Here is a 15,483-nt window from a genome sequence, read left to right on the forward strand (position 1 = left end):
CTTACATCGGGCAGTATTTATCAGAGAGGAAGGGAGAAAAATAGCGTTGTTACGTGATGGCGTATTTCCGTTTCCTCTCCGCCAGGGCGTTTTTTGGTTGGACCGTCTTGTTGCAGAGGGAGGGGGAAGATTGTTTGCTCCGTGGATGCTCCCGGTATAGCAAGGTAAACTGAGGTAAAGCCGGGAAGGGGCATTTTTTTTTCTTTCTCCTGTTTATATGGGATGGCTGAGACTCAAACGTTGGGTCCGCGGAAGAGTATGCGGTTGGAGCCTGGAGGCTCAGATGGCCCCCAGGTCTGGAGAGGCAAGATTAGGGGATAGAAGGTGATTTGCAAAGCCGGACGGGGTAGAAGGGGACGGGCCTGATAGAAAAAGGGTGTGGAGGAGAGGGTGGGGCTCGGGAAGTTTGGAAAGGGAGGGACTGTGGAGGGGCCGTGAGAGAAACAGGGACGAAAGCAGAGTCGGACCTAAAGTCCTTGAGGCCTGAGGAAAGAAGTTGAGGTGGGGATTGGTGGATCGCGGGTGTGTGTGTTGGGGATACGTGGTGTCTTTGGGAGACCCAGGACTGAAAGGAGGCTGCTGGCCAAGGTTCTAATGCTGACATCATATGTAACTTGGCCTTTGTTTCTCTTGCAGCTCCCCAGAGGCGCATCTCCTGCCCTCTGCTTGGACTTAGCCTTCTCTCCATCTGCCACCACAGCCTGGAGGCGCTTGCCTCCACCCTCCCGAATGGTGCTCCTCTTCACAGGTGTCGGCCCAGGATCCAGGCCCCCTTTGCTCCCTGAGTTGGAGCTGTTGCTGTTGGGGTCTCTTGGTGGACTCCCCGTGGTGGGGTGTGAAGAACTTTTGCACAGACGAGGCTTTAGTTATAGGGACCTCATCAGCAGTTTGAATCTCAGCCTCTAACTGAATGCCAGGCTCCTCTGTGCTCCTTCTTTTCAACCTTTGAGACTAGAAGACCCTTCTCTATTACATCCAAAGCCCAGGAAGCCTCAAGCTGGGGCCCTGGTCCCAGCATGTCAGCCCTCTCTTGTGCATAGGGCTCTGCCCTCTTCCAGCCAACATGGCTGACCTCAAAAAGTCTCCAGGGGGCCGGGAGACACCACAGGGGGAACTTCGGCCAGAAGTGGTAGAGGACGAAGTCCCTAGGAGCCCTGTCGAAGAGGAGCCTGGAGGAGGTGGAAGCAACAGCAGTGAGACCAAATTGTCCCCTAGAGAGGAGGAAGAGCTGGATCCTAGGATACAGGTGAGAAGGCTGAGGAAGGGAGGAAGGCCAGATGCTAGACTTGCTGAAGAGCTGTCGGATGAATGAGGTCTTAGACTTAACTCTCACAGCTGGTCGGGGTGGGGAAGGAAAACAAGCGTGTACACAAAACACTATGGTAGTTCAGTGTGACAAGTGCCAAAAGTGTTTTCTGCAGTGCTGATAGAGAGCAGGGACCCTGCCTGAGTGCTTGGGGCAGAGAACCTTTTATTTTTCTTTCTGAGTAAGCAAAAGGATTGCTAGCTCGCTCAGATACCTTACATATACTGGAGGCAAGAGGAGGTGACTGAGACTGGGAGGCAGTTTTGAGGCTGAGGAAATCTTTCCCTCTTTTTACCTTCTCGGGGATCTCTTGCAGAATCAGTCAGGTATTTGAAAGGCATCGTAAGGTTTGGGCCTGTAAGGAAGTCAACCCCCATCCCCTCTCTTTAGAGACAGGATTTTCTATGTAGCCCTGACTGCCCTGGAACTTGATTTGTAGAGGAGGGTGGCCTAGAACTCAGAGATCTGCCTGCTTCTGCCTCCCGAGTTCTGTGATTAAAAGTGTGTGCCACCATGCCCAGCAGGAAATCTCTTATATTGCAAAGACTTATATCAGTTGTGATCGGTCCTTAATATACGTTCCTGGCTATTGGAATTGTGTGTTTACCAAAAGAGTGTCAGAGCAGTTGACTGTCATGGAGTGTGCACAGTCTAGTTGGTAAACCAGAGAGGTGGTTGTGTAAGAGACAGCAGGGAACTGGTCTGAGGTAGACTGGTCTTTGTGGAGGAGCTGGCTGGCTAGGACGAGCTTAGTTATCTGTAGTGTTTCAGGGTACTGTCTGAGGTGGACTATATGGGAAAGTTTCTTGGGCTGAAAATGGCCAATATGTGCTGTGTGTTTGGGGCATAGCTCTCCCATTTAGGTTGCATCTCTGAGACTCTGTTATAGGGAAAGCGTTTTAGCTCCTTCTAGGTAGCTAGAACATCCTAGACCTTGAATTCTTGGGCTTCTCCTTCAATAAACCTTACTGGGTAATGCCAGTGAATTGCAAAGAAAGTAAATCTTGTCTTGGTGTGTGTGTGTGTGTGTGTGTGTGTGTGTGTGTGTGTACACTAAGGCTCTTTGGGTTGTATGTGAGCTTATAATGGAGCATTAGTGACTATTCCTTTCTGTCATGAGTCAGTAATTTATTTCTTCTGCGCTTCAAGATGCTGCATTGAAAACAACTTAGCTTCTCTCATTCATTTTGAGGATTTGTCCTCCACTGAGACAATGCATTTTATATATATGTGTGTGTGTGTGTGTGTGTGTGTATATATATATATGTATATAGTCTTGGCATAGATATTCAAGCCACTTCAGTTCCATGATTTGTGATTTTTGAAAAAGTTAACTTCTTTGAGTTTCCGTGGGTCAGTAAAGTGAGGGACTTGGTTTGTCTGATGTGCACAGCTCCCATTCACTGTGCACACGGGTCTAGAAGTTTATAGCTAGTGAGTTAAGACGGAGCTCTCAGTTCCTCAAGGAGAAGGGCATGTAACGCGCTTCTTACACCTCCACGAAACATCCCTCATTCTGCACTGGAAAGGCCTTCTCTCCTGGTTTCTTTCATCAACCTCTTGTTCTGTGTAGTTTTCCAGTAATGATGTAGGCGAAGGCAGTAGGCTGAAGAGGCACACTTGTGGCTATGTAAATACAGTCGTTTGAGATAAAAAAATGCAGTTGTGTACTGTAGCGATGGGCTAGATGGGACATTTCTGCCATCCTCGTTCTGTCAGTGAGCTCTGGGAGTGTTGGAATGTCTTGGGAATGCTTAAGGTCTACTTTGCCTCCAGTGAGCTTGCAGTGTGATGGGGACTTGGTGGGCAGTGAGACCCTCATTTCTCTTGCCAAGCTGTATAGCATTTAGTGTTGTAGGTGGTACAGGGAAGAAGGCCTTACGTTCTCTTCGTTTGATGATACAGGCAGGAGTAGGTCAGTTCTCCAGCCTCGCCAGGGATTTAGAGTTTGCCATTTGGAAAAAGCAGCCCGATGTGAGGAGTCCCACAGTCTTAGGTCACACCTGCCCTCTGTTGGGTTCTTCTGGGTGCAGAGGGGGTGAGTCAGTGTATGTTTGAAGTTCTTTTTAGTGTTGATAGTGCCCCATATCACATGCCTTGAAGATGCGCTTCAGCTCCTTCAGGGAGTGTCTGTTCTTCTAGACGAACACATTTAATGTGTCTCCATTAACAGATCCATCAATATCCACTAAAGACTTTTAAAAACCATTTTCACTTACTTTGCTGAATAGGAGAAGAGTGAAATGAAAGCACAGCCAGGGCTGGGTCCACTAGGCAAGGGGTAGCCCAGAGGTCAGGGCTGACCTCGTTTAGAATTTTTTGAATTTCTCAGAAATGATTATCCTCAGGATGAGGCTCTCTCTAATGTGGGGCTGGGTTTCCATGGCTGACAGGCAGGTAGCTCATGTTTGTCATCTGGTGAGATTGCTCAGGAAGCAGATGGGAGACTAAGCCATAGCTGCCTGCAGTGTGTGCTTGTTTACCCCTCCAGAAAAGGCTGTGTCTCCATCAGGGACTTATTGGATCATTGGAGTTTCTCGTGTCCGCCAGCTTTTGGAAAGAGGGTCTTAGTGGACAGGAGTGGAGGGTGTTGGTCAAAGGGTTTAGTGGTGCCAGGGTAGGCCTGGCCTTTCTGGTTTTCTCTGCCTTCCCCCTCTTTTTTTGGTGAGACAGTGTTTCATGTGGTCCAGGGTGGTTTTGAACTCATTGTATATAGCTCATAGCTTTGAACTCCTGACTCTTTTGTCTCTGCGTCCTGAGTCTGAGATTATAGGTCTATGCCACCATGATGCGTGAACACACTCACTTAACTCCCAATTCTTCAGGGTGACATTGCAACCTCAGAGTTCTCATCTTCAAGTGTGGACATAGCTAAAACGAGAGTCATCGCCCTGGCCCTGTTGACTCATCATCTGCTTGGGCCTTTCGATGCTTGGTGGAAGAGGAGCAGGAGCATCCGAGAGAGAACAGAAACATTAGTAGTCAAGCACCCATGCTTTGACTCAGTGGTCTGGCATCTGGGAATGTATCTAGAGTGCCCCAAGAAGGTCATCATCCTGCTGCTGCTGGCTTTCTGACAGATGATGCATGCTGACTCAGACTCTGTGCTCCCTGAATTCCATTTTCGCTGAGTGCCAGGATTCCTAGTGGAACAGGTCAAATGGAATGTGGCTGACTGTCCACAACAGCACTTTGGGTGTTCAGTGGCTTCCCACTGTGCCCTCCCTGCCATGATGCTTCAGCTTGGCTGCTCCTCCGGCTTCCATGGTCCATGGGGGCCTTCTCTTTGTCCTGCTAGAGCTTTGTAAGTGCTAGGCTAATCTGTCAACACAGTGTCCGCTTTTTGTCCAGGCTGACCTTGAACTTATCATCTCTCCGCCTCAGTTTTGGGAATGTTGGGTTTGCAGGTAGGTGCTACTATAATTGGGATTTTTTTCTTTTCAATTGTAAGGGGTACTAGTTCCTATATTTAACTAAAAAAACAAAAACAAAACAAAAAACAACAGCACAGGGTTGGCTGGCTTGGAACTTGCTGTGTAGATCAGGCTGGTCTTGAGTCATAGAGACCTGTCTGCCTCTGCCTTCCAAGAGCTGGGATTAAAAGTGTGAGCCACCATGCCCAGTCCTATTTTTACTTTTTAAATGTTAGGTTGATAGCTGAGTGTGGTGGTGCACGGTTTTGATGTTTCGTTTTTGTTTGTTTGTTTTGAGACAGGATTTCTCTGTGTAGACCTGGCTGTTCTGGAATTCACTCTATAGATCAGGCTAGCTTTGAACTCACAGAGATCTGTCTACCTTTGCCTCACAAGTGCTGGGAATAAAGGTATACACGCACCAGGCAATGCTGGTACACATTTTTAATCTCAGCTTAGGGACACTAAGCCAGGAGGCTTAAGGGGTTTTATCTTTTATCTTTTTTTTTTTTTCTTTTTTTCGGAGCTGGGGACCGAACCCAGGGCCTTGCGCTTCCTAGGTAAGCGCTCTACCGCTGAGCTAAATCCCCAACCCCGCTTAAGGAGTTTTAAACAATGGCCTTTGGAAATGAACCATTCTACGTGAGTTCACAATATAGTTCTGTGAATGGCTCTATCAAGCACAATCGGCCAGAGTCATGGCTCTTCTGACGTAGGCTGTGCCAGGTTCATGTCCTTGTTCCTAGTTCCACTGGGCGGGCCAAGTGAGGTGAGCGGGAGCCAGCACCACATCTGTGCAGATGTACTGAGATGGTGGTGTTGCTATCTAGTGATGTCCGCCATGGATGCACAGCAGGCAGACTGTGGGCTGGTGGAGGCGGAGCCTGGAGTTGTGCACCTGCTTTGTGGAACCTGTAACTAAGAACCCGGAATTTCCAGATAGAGAGCCCTTGGCATAGCCTGGACTCTTAAGGAGTATCCTCAGATCCTCAGGATCTGGGATTGGATGTATTTTCTCAGGCAAGTTAGGATGATTTGTGGCTAGCAGCCCCCTTTCCAGAGCCATGCCACATCACTGAAAGGTGTAGGTGATTGCATGCCTTTCTCTCAGGACCAGACACCACCGAGTCACTAAACTAGCATGTCCAGTGATTCCCTGAGATTCCTCCTTGCCAGGACAACATTGTATTGGGGGCTTCTGAGTTGCCTTGGTGGTTAAGAGCCTGTACTGCTCTTACAGGGACCTGAGTTAAGTTCCCATAATCACTTGTGACTCCAGGGCATCTGATGCATCTGGCCTGTGCAAACACCTATACTCATATGCGTGCTCCCTCTCACATACTTGTAGTTTAAGAAATGGATTGATGAGAAAGGCTGTATTGCATTGGATCGGAGCTAGGCTTCTGTTGTTGTCCAACAGGTCAAAAACCCCCTTGCACCCTGACCTGGTCCTTATCTTGATCATCCGTCAAGCCCTGATGTTTCTGTGTCCAGTGTCCTGCATTTCCTTGAAGTCTTTTCTTTCTTCTCTCACCTGAAACACAATAAATAGCTTTGATTTTGTCTTGTGTCTGCTGAAATACTTGCCCTTTTCTGCCTTCTTGCTAGTAAGATGTGTTTTGGGCATCTTCCTCGCCTTCTGTCCAGGTAGGTGCCCATCTTCACACAGATTTACTGCTGCCGAGAGCCTGAGGCTCACTGATGTGAGTCACCACCTCTGTGTGTGCTGTGTTCTCTACCTTTATAAGATTGTTTATTCCTTTAAAAATTGTTTATGTGTTTTGCCTGTATATATGTATGTAGACCATGTGTATGCAGTGCCCTTGGAGGGTGGAAGAGGACTTGGTTCCTCTGGAAATGGAATTACAGATGGCTGTGAACTACCATGTGGGTGCAGGGAACTAAACCTGCGTCCTCTGCAAGAGCAACAAGTAGTCTTAACCCCTGAGCCATCTCTCCAGCCCCTGTGTTTCACATTTTTCTCAAAGTCCTGACCAGAAAGTATGTAGCAAGCATGCACTGAGTGAGTGGCCCTCCTGACCCAGGAAGGAGAGTCCTTCATCTCCTAGAACTCTTCCTTCATTGGGAGGAAGTGATGTGTTCCAGAGCAGAGTAAGGGTCACCGCTACCCTGTCCTTTGTACTGCTGTCTTCCTGGAGCTGGAGTTTCCTCATCCCTGCAATGGGGTTTGAGTGCTCAGTTAAGTGGAACCATGAAGGTTACTGGTACTTTCCTGGGGCCTAGACGGGGTGCCGCTGGAATAGTCCCTCTGCCCTTTTCCAAGTGACTCACTCGTTCCCCACTCTGCTGGGACTTTCTGGTTTTCCTCTTTGCCCAACGTGGTTGACTTGAGGGAGCTTTCTCCTGTTCTTACTCACATGCTTCTTCGGCAGGAGGAGCTGGAGCATCTGAACCAGGCTAGTGAGGAAATCAACCAGGTGGAGCTACAGCTAGATGTAAGTGTCTCTTTCCTTACAGCCTTGGGTTGGTCTCTGGAGGTATTTGTGTTTTCCTATACCGACACAGCCATAGAGGAAGGGGTGTGTTGAAGATATGAGGTTCTGTGACCTGTATGCTTGTTTTCCTCATTCCTTGCCAGGAGGCCAGGACTACCTATCGGAGGATCCTGCAGGAGTCAGCAAGGAAGCTTAACACACAGGGCTCTCACTTGGGGAGCTGTATTGAGAAGGCCCGGCCCTACTATGAGGCTCGGCGACTGGCTAAGGAGGTATGCCTGTATTCTATGCTGTGACAAATACCAAGACCAAAAGTTCTTTAGGGGAGGAAAAGGTTTATGTGACTAACACCTCCAGGCCAGTCCATCTTGATAGAAGTCACTGCAGGAACTCAAGCAAGAACTTGGGTAGACCCATGGAGGAACCCTGCTTGCTTGCTCATTTGAGGGCTCATACTCAGCTAGCTTTCCTGTATAAACCAGAAGCACCTGCCCAGGGAATGGTGCCACCCACAGTGGGCTGAGCCCTTTTACATCAGTTAAGTAGTCAGGATAATCCCCCATAAACATCTCTACAGGCAAGTCAGATTGGGTAGCCCTCAGCTGAGATGCCCTTTTCAGATGTCCCTAGGCTGGGCCAAGCTGACAGACCTGAGTAGGGTGGTTTGGCCTATAATAAGGAAGGGCTTCATGCAGGGTCGGTCTGTCTTCAGTCTCTGTATGGAATGGGGAATAAAACATCATACTTAAGGGCATGGCCATGCTCTGAACAACCTGTGAGTTGAGGAGGCTCTTAAAGTTGTAGGGAATGTGTTCACTGGGCCAGTGAAAAGGCTTAGTGGATAAAAGCACCTCCTGCCTGACGACCCAAGTTCATTCACTGGGATCCACATGGTGAAAGGAAAGAACTGACCGCTGTGTATTGTCCTCTGACCTCTACATGTTTGCTGTGACATTTGTGCTGAGACACACACATACATACACATACACACAATACATAAATGTAAGAAAATGGACTCATGGCCAAGAAAAGAGTGGGTGGAGGCATTGGGTTCTGTTAAGAAATTTTGTTCAGTTCTACTAGTAGCTTTGCTCTTTCTATCCTTCCTTCCTTCTTTTCCTCTTCACTCCCCTCTCCTATCTTTCCTTGGGCTGGGATCAAACCCAGGGTTTTGGGAACATCAGACAAGAACTGTAATGCTGAGTACCACCCACAGGCTTCACCTGCTAGTGTGTTTAAGAAGTTAGGGTTCTGGGTGCACCCAGTATATCCCATCCCCCCTTCTCTGAGACACAGTCTTTCTGTATGGCTCTAGTTGTAGTAGAGAGATCTGACTGCCTCTGCTTCCTGTGCTGGGATTAAAGGCATATGCACCATGCACTGACTCAATAATCCTGTTTTGATTATTTTTTGTCATTTTATTATATTTATATTTACTTTTATTACTGGGAATAGGTTTTTGTTTATTGCAAAATATATGACCCATATGGTTTCTACACTATATTATCAACTTAGGTATATATTATTACTGTATTATTACTTGCAATGTAAATTTATTTTATTCAATTTTATTCAACCTAGCCATTTTACACTCATTTTGTATATGAGAGATACTTCTTAGTAATGTGCATTTTTTTCAGAGTTTTACATTTCGAACCAATTAAATTTGATGACAAATGAGCTTGTAATTATATATAAATTAAACAAAATATAGAAGTTGTAACAAGGAGGGGAGTGCAGATAGTCATTCTCCTCCCACCTCTCAGCAGCCCATCCCTTAGCTTCCAGATATTTCTTAAGTTTGCATATATGAGAGACTTAGCTCTAAGGAATATAAATTGATTATTGGCATCCATTTGAAAGCAAACACGTGAACACTCTTTGCTCAGGAATTTTAAAATTCTTCTTCAATTTGTATATTTTATTAATACTGCCCAGTTGGTAGAGTTGTTTTTTATAATAATACTGATTATAAATATCTTATTCATCAACCTATAACAAAAGCTGACTTGGTAATTTATGCATCACTGTCAAATGTGCAACTATTCTGTTTTTAGAGAAGTGCAGAAGATTGATGACATTGTATGAGAAAATCCGATTTCTTAAAAAACATGCATGCATACAGAGCTTGAAGATCTGAGGGTCCGTGAACTGATTCTTGATTCATGTGGCTGTTTAATGCTCGTGCCCAGCGTATGTTCATACCAGTTCTAGAAACCAGTGTGTTAGTTACCACGACTCTGTTTCTTTGGATGCTGTCAGCAGCTAAACGTGCATTCTTCCCCTTACTACTATCTCTATATTTTGCTTTTTTGTTTTAAAACCACTTTGTTATGAATTCTGTAAAAACGGGGTCATGTAATATGTGCTGTCTTTGTCCCTTCATCTTATCTGTGTAACTGTATTATGATCTAACACCAAAGCTCTAGACAGCCCCCTTCTGGTAATGGAATGCTTTGTGGGGCTGGAGAAATGGCTTAGTCTTTAAGTGCTTTGCTACTGAGCCACACCCCTGCTCTGTGTCATACTTTAAAGGCTCTAGGACTATTTTTCTCTCTCTTTCTTTTTTCTTTTCCTCTTTTCTCCTTTCTTTTTCCCTTGGTTGTCCTGGACCTTGTTGTGTAGAATAGGCTGGCTTGACCTTGAACTCACAGAGATCTGCCTGCCTCTGCCTTCCAAATGGTGGGAATAAAAGTGTGAGGCACTAGGTCCTGCTGAGCTATTTCCGTTTGTAAGACATACTCTTTTAGTCAGTTTGCTATAAGGGAGCTGGGGTTTTTTGCTTGGCTAGCACTGGTTGAATATCCCTTATCTTAATTTTGGGTAGAGCATAGCTTATATCATATATTGAACTGATAGCAGATACTATACTTGATCTTAGCCAATGAGTTGAGAAGCGGTCTTTATCATAATTTTGGGCTAAGAAATATTTTTAGATTTTTCTCAGATTTTGGAATATGTACCTACACATAATGACATACCTTGGAGATAGCAATCAAACAAGGAATTTATGTATTGATTAGCATCTTATGTATAGCCTGATATATGCAAATATTGTTTTTATTTACAAATACTCATTTTTACTTATGTGTATGTATATATGGGAGTCTGCCAGATTTCATGTGGCCACCATGTACGGGCATTACCTTTCTAATATTTATTTCTACGTTTCTTTTTCTAATCTGTAGACTATTGCTTTGATGGCATCTATCCTTACTGTGGTTGAGGAAATGAAGCTGAAATTATAAGTGGGCCTTCCTCTTCCTCTTGTCCTTACCTCCTTGAGGGATCACATGGGTGACTGGGGTCCTCCCGGGCTATCTGTCTCTCCACAGGCCCAGCAGGAGACCCAGAAGGCAGCACTGCGGTATGAGCGGGCTGTGAGCATGCACAATGCCGCCCGGGAGATGGTCTTTGTGGCTGAGCAGGGTGTCATGGCTGACAAAAATCGACTGGACCCTACCTGGCAGGAGATGCTCAACCATGCTACCTGTAAGGTGAGGGTACTGTCTGCAGGTGCCCCTCACTGCCCCTTAGCTAGTCCGTTACCGTACCTCCATTTCCTTCCTGTCCCTCCCCAGCTCTGGCCTTCCCGCAGCTTTGGTTATCTTCAAGGTGGAACCTGTCCTACGGCTGCCCAGCCCAGCCTCCAGCGCTTCCATTATTACATTTCTCTCTTAGAAATCCTCCTCTCCACGCCTGTGTCCTCTGGGTGGGGGACCCTGAGCTCCTCCCAGGCAGTGGCTCTGGATTCAGTGCTCACGTGTTTAGCCTTGTGATTCTTTCAGTTCTTTGAATGCACAGAGAAGGCACTGTCCTGTGGTGGGCCTTGTGAAGAAAGTGTAGTGAGAGAAGGAAGGGTCACTGAGGCTGTGGTGTGTAACCACGGTTGCCTGGTTCTGGGAGAAAAGATACCTGGAGCCTGCACCTGTCCCCTGGTCACATAGTGCTCTGGGCTACACACAGATAGGCTGTGGAAGCTACGAGAACCCAACATGTCTCTGTACCTCCTGTCCCTGACCTGAAACCATTGTCACTGAGGGGTACTGTGGTGACTGTGGTGTCTGCACAGTTGCAATGTGCTTGAGGGTGTTCAGCCATGTTTAGGAGGGACTGAGCTGGCTGTGGCACCTTTCCATGGTATCCGGAGAGCTAAGGGACAGGTCATACAAGTGATGGCATGCAGGACAGTGGGGAAGAGGTATTTACAGAGGCATGTGCTTGAGATCTGTGTCCAAAAGAGATGGTAAGAAGCTCTTGTGGCCCCTGAGTCCTGTCTGTCTCACTCTGTGGTGAGAAGGGCTTTGCCGACATTCCTGTTCAGGTTTCCTCAGGGCAGTGTGCATATTGGCAGCCTAGGGCTAATCTGTGTGTCTGCCAGCTCACTGATGTGTGTCCTCCTCCCAACCTGGGCCAGGTGAACGAGGCAGAGGAGGAGCGTCTTCGAGGTGAACGGGAGCATCAGCGTGTGACGAGGCTGTGCCAGCAGGCTGAAGCCAGGGTCCAGGCCCTGCAGAAGACCCTCCGGCGGGCCATTGGCAAGAGCCGCCCCTATTTTGAGCTCAAGGCCCAGTTCAGCCAAATCCTGGAGGTAGCTAATGGGGGAGGATGGGCAGGTAGAGTGAGTGCTGGTCTGCTGCTTTGGTCAGGGCCGGGAACTGACAAGGGTAAAACCGTGCTAGACCAGCCAGTACTGTAGCCTGTGCTCAGAATGACCCTGTGGGAGTGGGAGGCAGGGGTGAGTGGAGTGGCTTGTGCTGGTGGAGGACACTGATCAAGAAGCAGAGATAAAGGACCCAATGGAGGAGTTAGAGAAAAGACTGAAGGGGCTGAAGGAGTTTGCAACCCCATAGGAAGAGCAACACCATCAACCAACCAGATCCCTCAGGGCTCCCAGGCACTAAACCACCAACCAGTGAGTACACATGGAGGGACCCATGACTCCAGCCACATATGTAGCAGAGGACGGTATTGTCCAGCATCAATAGGAGGAGAAGCCCTTGTCCTGTGAAGGCTCATTTCCCCAGTGTAGGGGAATGCCAGGGAGTTGAGGTGGGAGTGGGTGGGAGGGAGTGGGAGCATCCTCATAGGAGCAGGGGGAGGGGGTGTGGGAGAGTGGGGAAAGGGGATAATATTTGAAGTGTAAATACATAAAATAGCCAAGAAAAATAAAATTGAAAAAAAAACAAAGGTAGATGGGGGAAGCGAGAAGTGATGGGAGGTGGGAATGGGGGGAAAGTAGCCAAGGGGCGTGGGGATGGAGGGAAAGGGGGGAGGAGCCAGTGGGGTGAAGGCCTGGGAGGAGAGCTGCTTGGGGCTCAGGTGGGGGGACTTTCAGAGGACAGTAGGGCTGGAGCGAGTATTGCAGTTCAGAGTTGCTGAAGGCGTCTAGGGGCTCTGGGGTGGGAGGTCTAACCTCGGACAACTGCTGAGTGGGGTCAGAAGACATCTCATGGATTACCTGTTCTCCCCCCCCCCACCCCCCCCACCCCCCCGCAGGAGCACAAGGCCAAGGTGACAGAACTGGAGCAGCAGGTGGCACAGGCCAAGACCCGATACTCAGTGGCTCTGCGTAATCTGGAGCAGATCAGCGAGCAGATTCATGCCAGGCGCCGGGGCTTGCCCCCTCACCCCCTGGGCCCTCGGCGATCCTCCCCTGTTGGGGCTGAAGCTGGACCTGAGGGCATTGAGGATGGGGACAGTGGGATTGAAGGGGCAGAGGGTGGAGGCCTGGAGGAAGGCAGCAGCCTTGGGCCTGGCCCAGGCCCAGATACGGACACGCTGAGCCTATTAAGTCTTCGTACTGTAGCCTCTGACCTGCAGAAGTGTGACTCAGTGGAGCACTTGCGTGGCCTCTCGGACCATGCCAGTCTAGATGGCCAAGAACTGGGAGCCCAGAGCCGGGGACGCCGGGGAAGTGACGGCGGAGTCCGAGGAGGCCGGCACCAGCGCAGTGTCAGTCTGTAGCTCTGGCCAGAACTAACTTGGTTTCTCCCATGGGCAATCAGGGCCCCCCAGGCCTTCTCTCAAGTCCGGTCTGCTCCAGATTCTGGTCTGCAGCCTTCCTCGGGAAGATCAGCTGTCTCAGTCCTGTGTCCCTAGCTTCCTCACTGTTCCTTCTCTCAGGAGACAGCTCTCTCTTTGCCTTACCCACCTAGAAGGCTTGCTCTCTGGCCCTGTCTCCTCTTCCCCTGCTGGCACTCAAGTCTCTCTGATGCTCTCTTGATTTCCTCTTCTGACCTGACTTCTATCTGTCGGGCTTTTCCCCTCAGGGAACTTGGTCTAGAAGACACAGGAGGTCATGTGAGAATATGAACATCCTAGCCCAGTGATTGGACAGGCCCTTACCCGTTGATTCCTGGCCCTGTCTTCCCAGAGGGCATGCCCTAGATACGCTGCTGAGTCCCTGGCAGCCTGTGCTCTTCTCCTGTCCCAGCTTGCCTGTGAGCAGTGTGTGAAATGTCCATGTGCCTCTGGAAGACAACACCTTCTGTCAGTGCACCTCTCGTGACCTTAGCTGCTGTGCTGTGTGTCCTTCAGTCAGTGTCAGATGCGGGAGTCAAACCCTGTTACCGACACAGGCATTTGGGCCAACTCCAAATGGCCACTGTTTGTGTGGTGTGTCTCCAGTTGGGCTGAGCCCTTACAATTGCCAAGGTGCTAGTGGGTCCCTCATGGGATCTATGCTGGAGGGTAGAGATGTGAGATTCTCAAGGCTGAGACCTTGCCATCCCCACCTTCCCCATGTGTGGCGCTAGGCTTGCTTTTTCTTGGTACAGACTGAACTGGAGCTTGGCACCCTCCTTCAGGGTGGCATTAGGGAACTTGGTGCTCAATTGCTCTCTGTCGCTCTTCCTCATACCAGACGGTACCTATGCCAGGAACCTTTGGAGAGCGCTTAAGCATGGTTACAAAGCCTCCTCTGTTGTGTGAGAGGAGTTGACCTGAAGCGAGGGGTCCCAGCCTCAAAGAGCAGCTCTGGGTATTGGTGTTCCCGGGTTGTGTGAAGGGAAACCACACCAGATCTGGGTGCCTTGGAAGAGCTGAGCTCCTGTCCCACCAGGAGGATGAGGAGAATGCTTGCCCAGGGTTGGGGGAAGAGTGCCAGTGTCTCGCATGGGATCTCCCAATTTTCAGGTTTCAAGGATGGTCACAATGAAAACCTGTGGGGTTTGAGGTGGCTGTTCAGGAGGAACAGAAACGGAGGACATGATTGTGCGAGTGCATGTGCTGGTGCGTGTGGGAGAGGGTCAGTCCTGGTTTTATTTAAATAAAATAGTTTATGTAACAGTGATGTTCACTGTCTATTAAAAGAGAAGTGGGGGTGAGATAGAGGGCTCTTCAAGGAGCCAGGATGGTATACACCAACTGAGAAGAGGGAAAAGAGGTGCCACCTTTTGGGTAGTCACACACAAGCTGAGTGGACAAGGCTGGAGAACCAGTGCCCAGAAGGCTGTGTTGTACAGTAATGAGTGCCAGGGGTGGCCCTGCTGCAGAGCGCCTGCAGGGTGGAGTGGCCACTGTTAAGAGCACATAATATCCTGGGTGTGTCTGCACATAAACATTAAGGAAGGAGAGGGATCAAAGTAGGGGCATTTGGTTATTAAGAATGGTGTGACGCTGAATCTTGAATTTCCAGTAGACAGTGGTTTCTGGCCACTGCAGTATCAGGACATTCACAGAGTGACTCCTGAGTTGGAGCACATGAGGCCTGAGTATATTTAGACACTGATGGGAGACACCTGTGAAACATCCAGTAAATCCGGTCCATGGGAGCCCTAGAGGTAAAGATTGGGCTGGAGCTGAGGCTTGTCACTCCCCAGTGCGGCATAAACAGAAGTGGCCCACGTCTATAATCCCAGCATCCAGGAAGTGAAGGACAGAAGATCAGACATTCAGTCACCTTAAGCTACATGGTGAACTTGAACAGTCTAGGCTGAGACCGTGATGAAAAGGCGTTGGGGCATGACAGAGCTGGATGGTGAGAGGCCCACTGAGACAGTGGGTCAGCCCAGGAGAGAGAGAATTACCAGTATGGTAGGACTTTAGGTGTTAGGTGGAGGTCCAAGATGGAGAGGTACAAGCAGGGCTCTAATCCCAGGGACACGGTCTACAGAGCCACTGGGAACCAGGACAATTAAGCATTCACTGTACCTTTGACAGGTACTGTCCAGGTCTTGCTTTGAGTCCACCTTCCTGATCTATGTAGCATGTAACATGAGTACATGGCTTTGGGTGAATAGACTTAAAAATTGTCTTCATTATAGGTTCAGAGTGGTGTGTTCTGCATGTAATGTGATAGTTACTA

The 15,483-nt window shown here is 48.7% G+C and overlaps 1 protein-coding gene across 4 annotated transcripts; it reads left to right on the forward strand.

The window, feature by feature from the left end:
- The first annotated feature begins 47 nt into the window (after positions 1 to 47).
- Sh3bp5l (SH3 binding domain protein 5 like) lies at positions 48 to 14,465 on the forward strand. Of its 4 annotated transcripts, none has more exons than XM_008767708.4 (7): positions 48 to 174; positions 637 to 1,246; positions 7,113 to 7,175; positions 7,319 to 7,447; positions 10,511 to 10,672; positions 11,593 to 11,766; positions 12,675 to 14,465. In XM_008767708.4, exons 2-7 carry the CDS (start codon positions 1,064 to 1,066, stop codon positions 13,140 to 13,142), a joined length of 1,179 nt encoding a protein of 392 aa, XP_008765930.1. In that variant the 5' UTR covers positions 48 to 174; positions 637 to 1,063; the 3' UTR covers positions 13,143 to 14,465. The 4 variants fall into 4 exon arrangements, with proteins under 4 accessions (XP_008765930.1, XP_008765932.1, NP_001121053.1 ...); XM_008767710.3 differs by having other exon boundaries at positions 103 to 324; NM_001127581.1 differs by having other exon boundaries at positions 150 to 164.
- Positions 14,466 to 15,483: the final 1,018 nt, after the last annotated feature.

Source organism: Rattus norvegicus, chromosome 10 (assembly GCF_036323735.1).
Source record: "Rattus norvegicus strain BN/NHsdMcwi chromosome 10, GRCr8, whole genome shotgun sequence".
NCBI lineage: Eukaryota > Metazoa > Chordata > Mammalia > Rodentia > Muridae > Rattus > Rattus norvegicus.

Bases quoted from the DNA above. Each gene is read 5' to 3' on its own strand.
- Sh3bp5l (XM_008767708.4), top strand. From the start codon at position 1,064: ATGGCTGACCTCAAAAAGTCTCCAGGGGGCCGGGAGACACCACAGGGG. The intron at 7,176-7,318 runs GTAAGTGTCTCT...ATTCCTTGCCAG, and splicing joins AGGTGGAGCTACAGCTAGAT to GAGGCCAGGACTACCTATCG. The intron at 11,767-12,674 runs GTAGCTAATGGG...ACCCCCCCGCAG, and splicing joins AGTTCAGCCAAATCCTGGAG to GAGCACAAGGCCAAGGTGAC.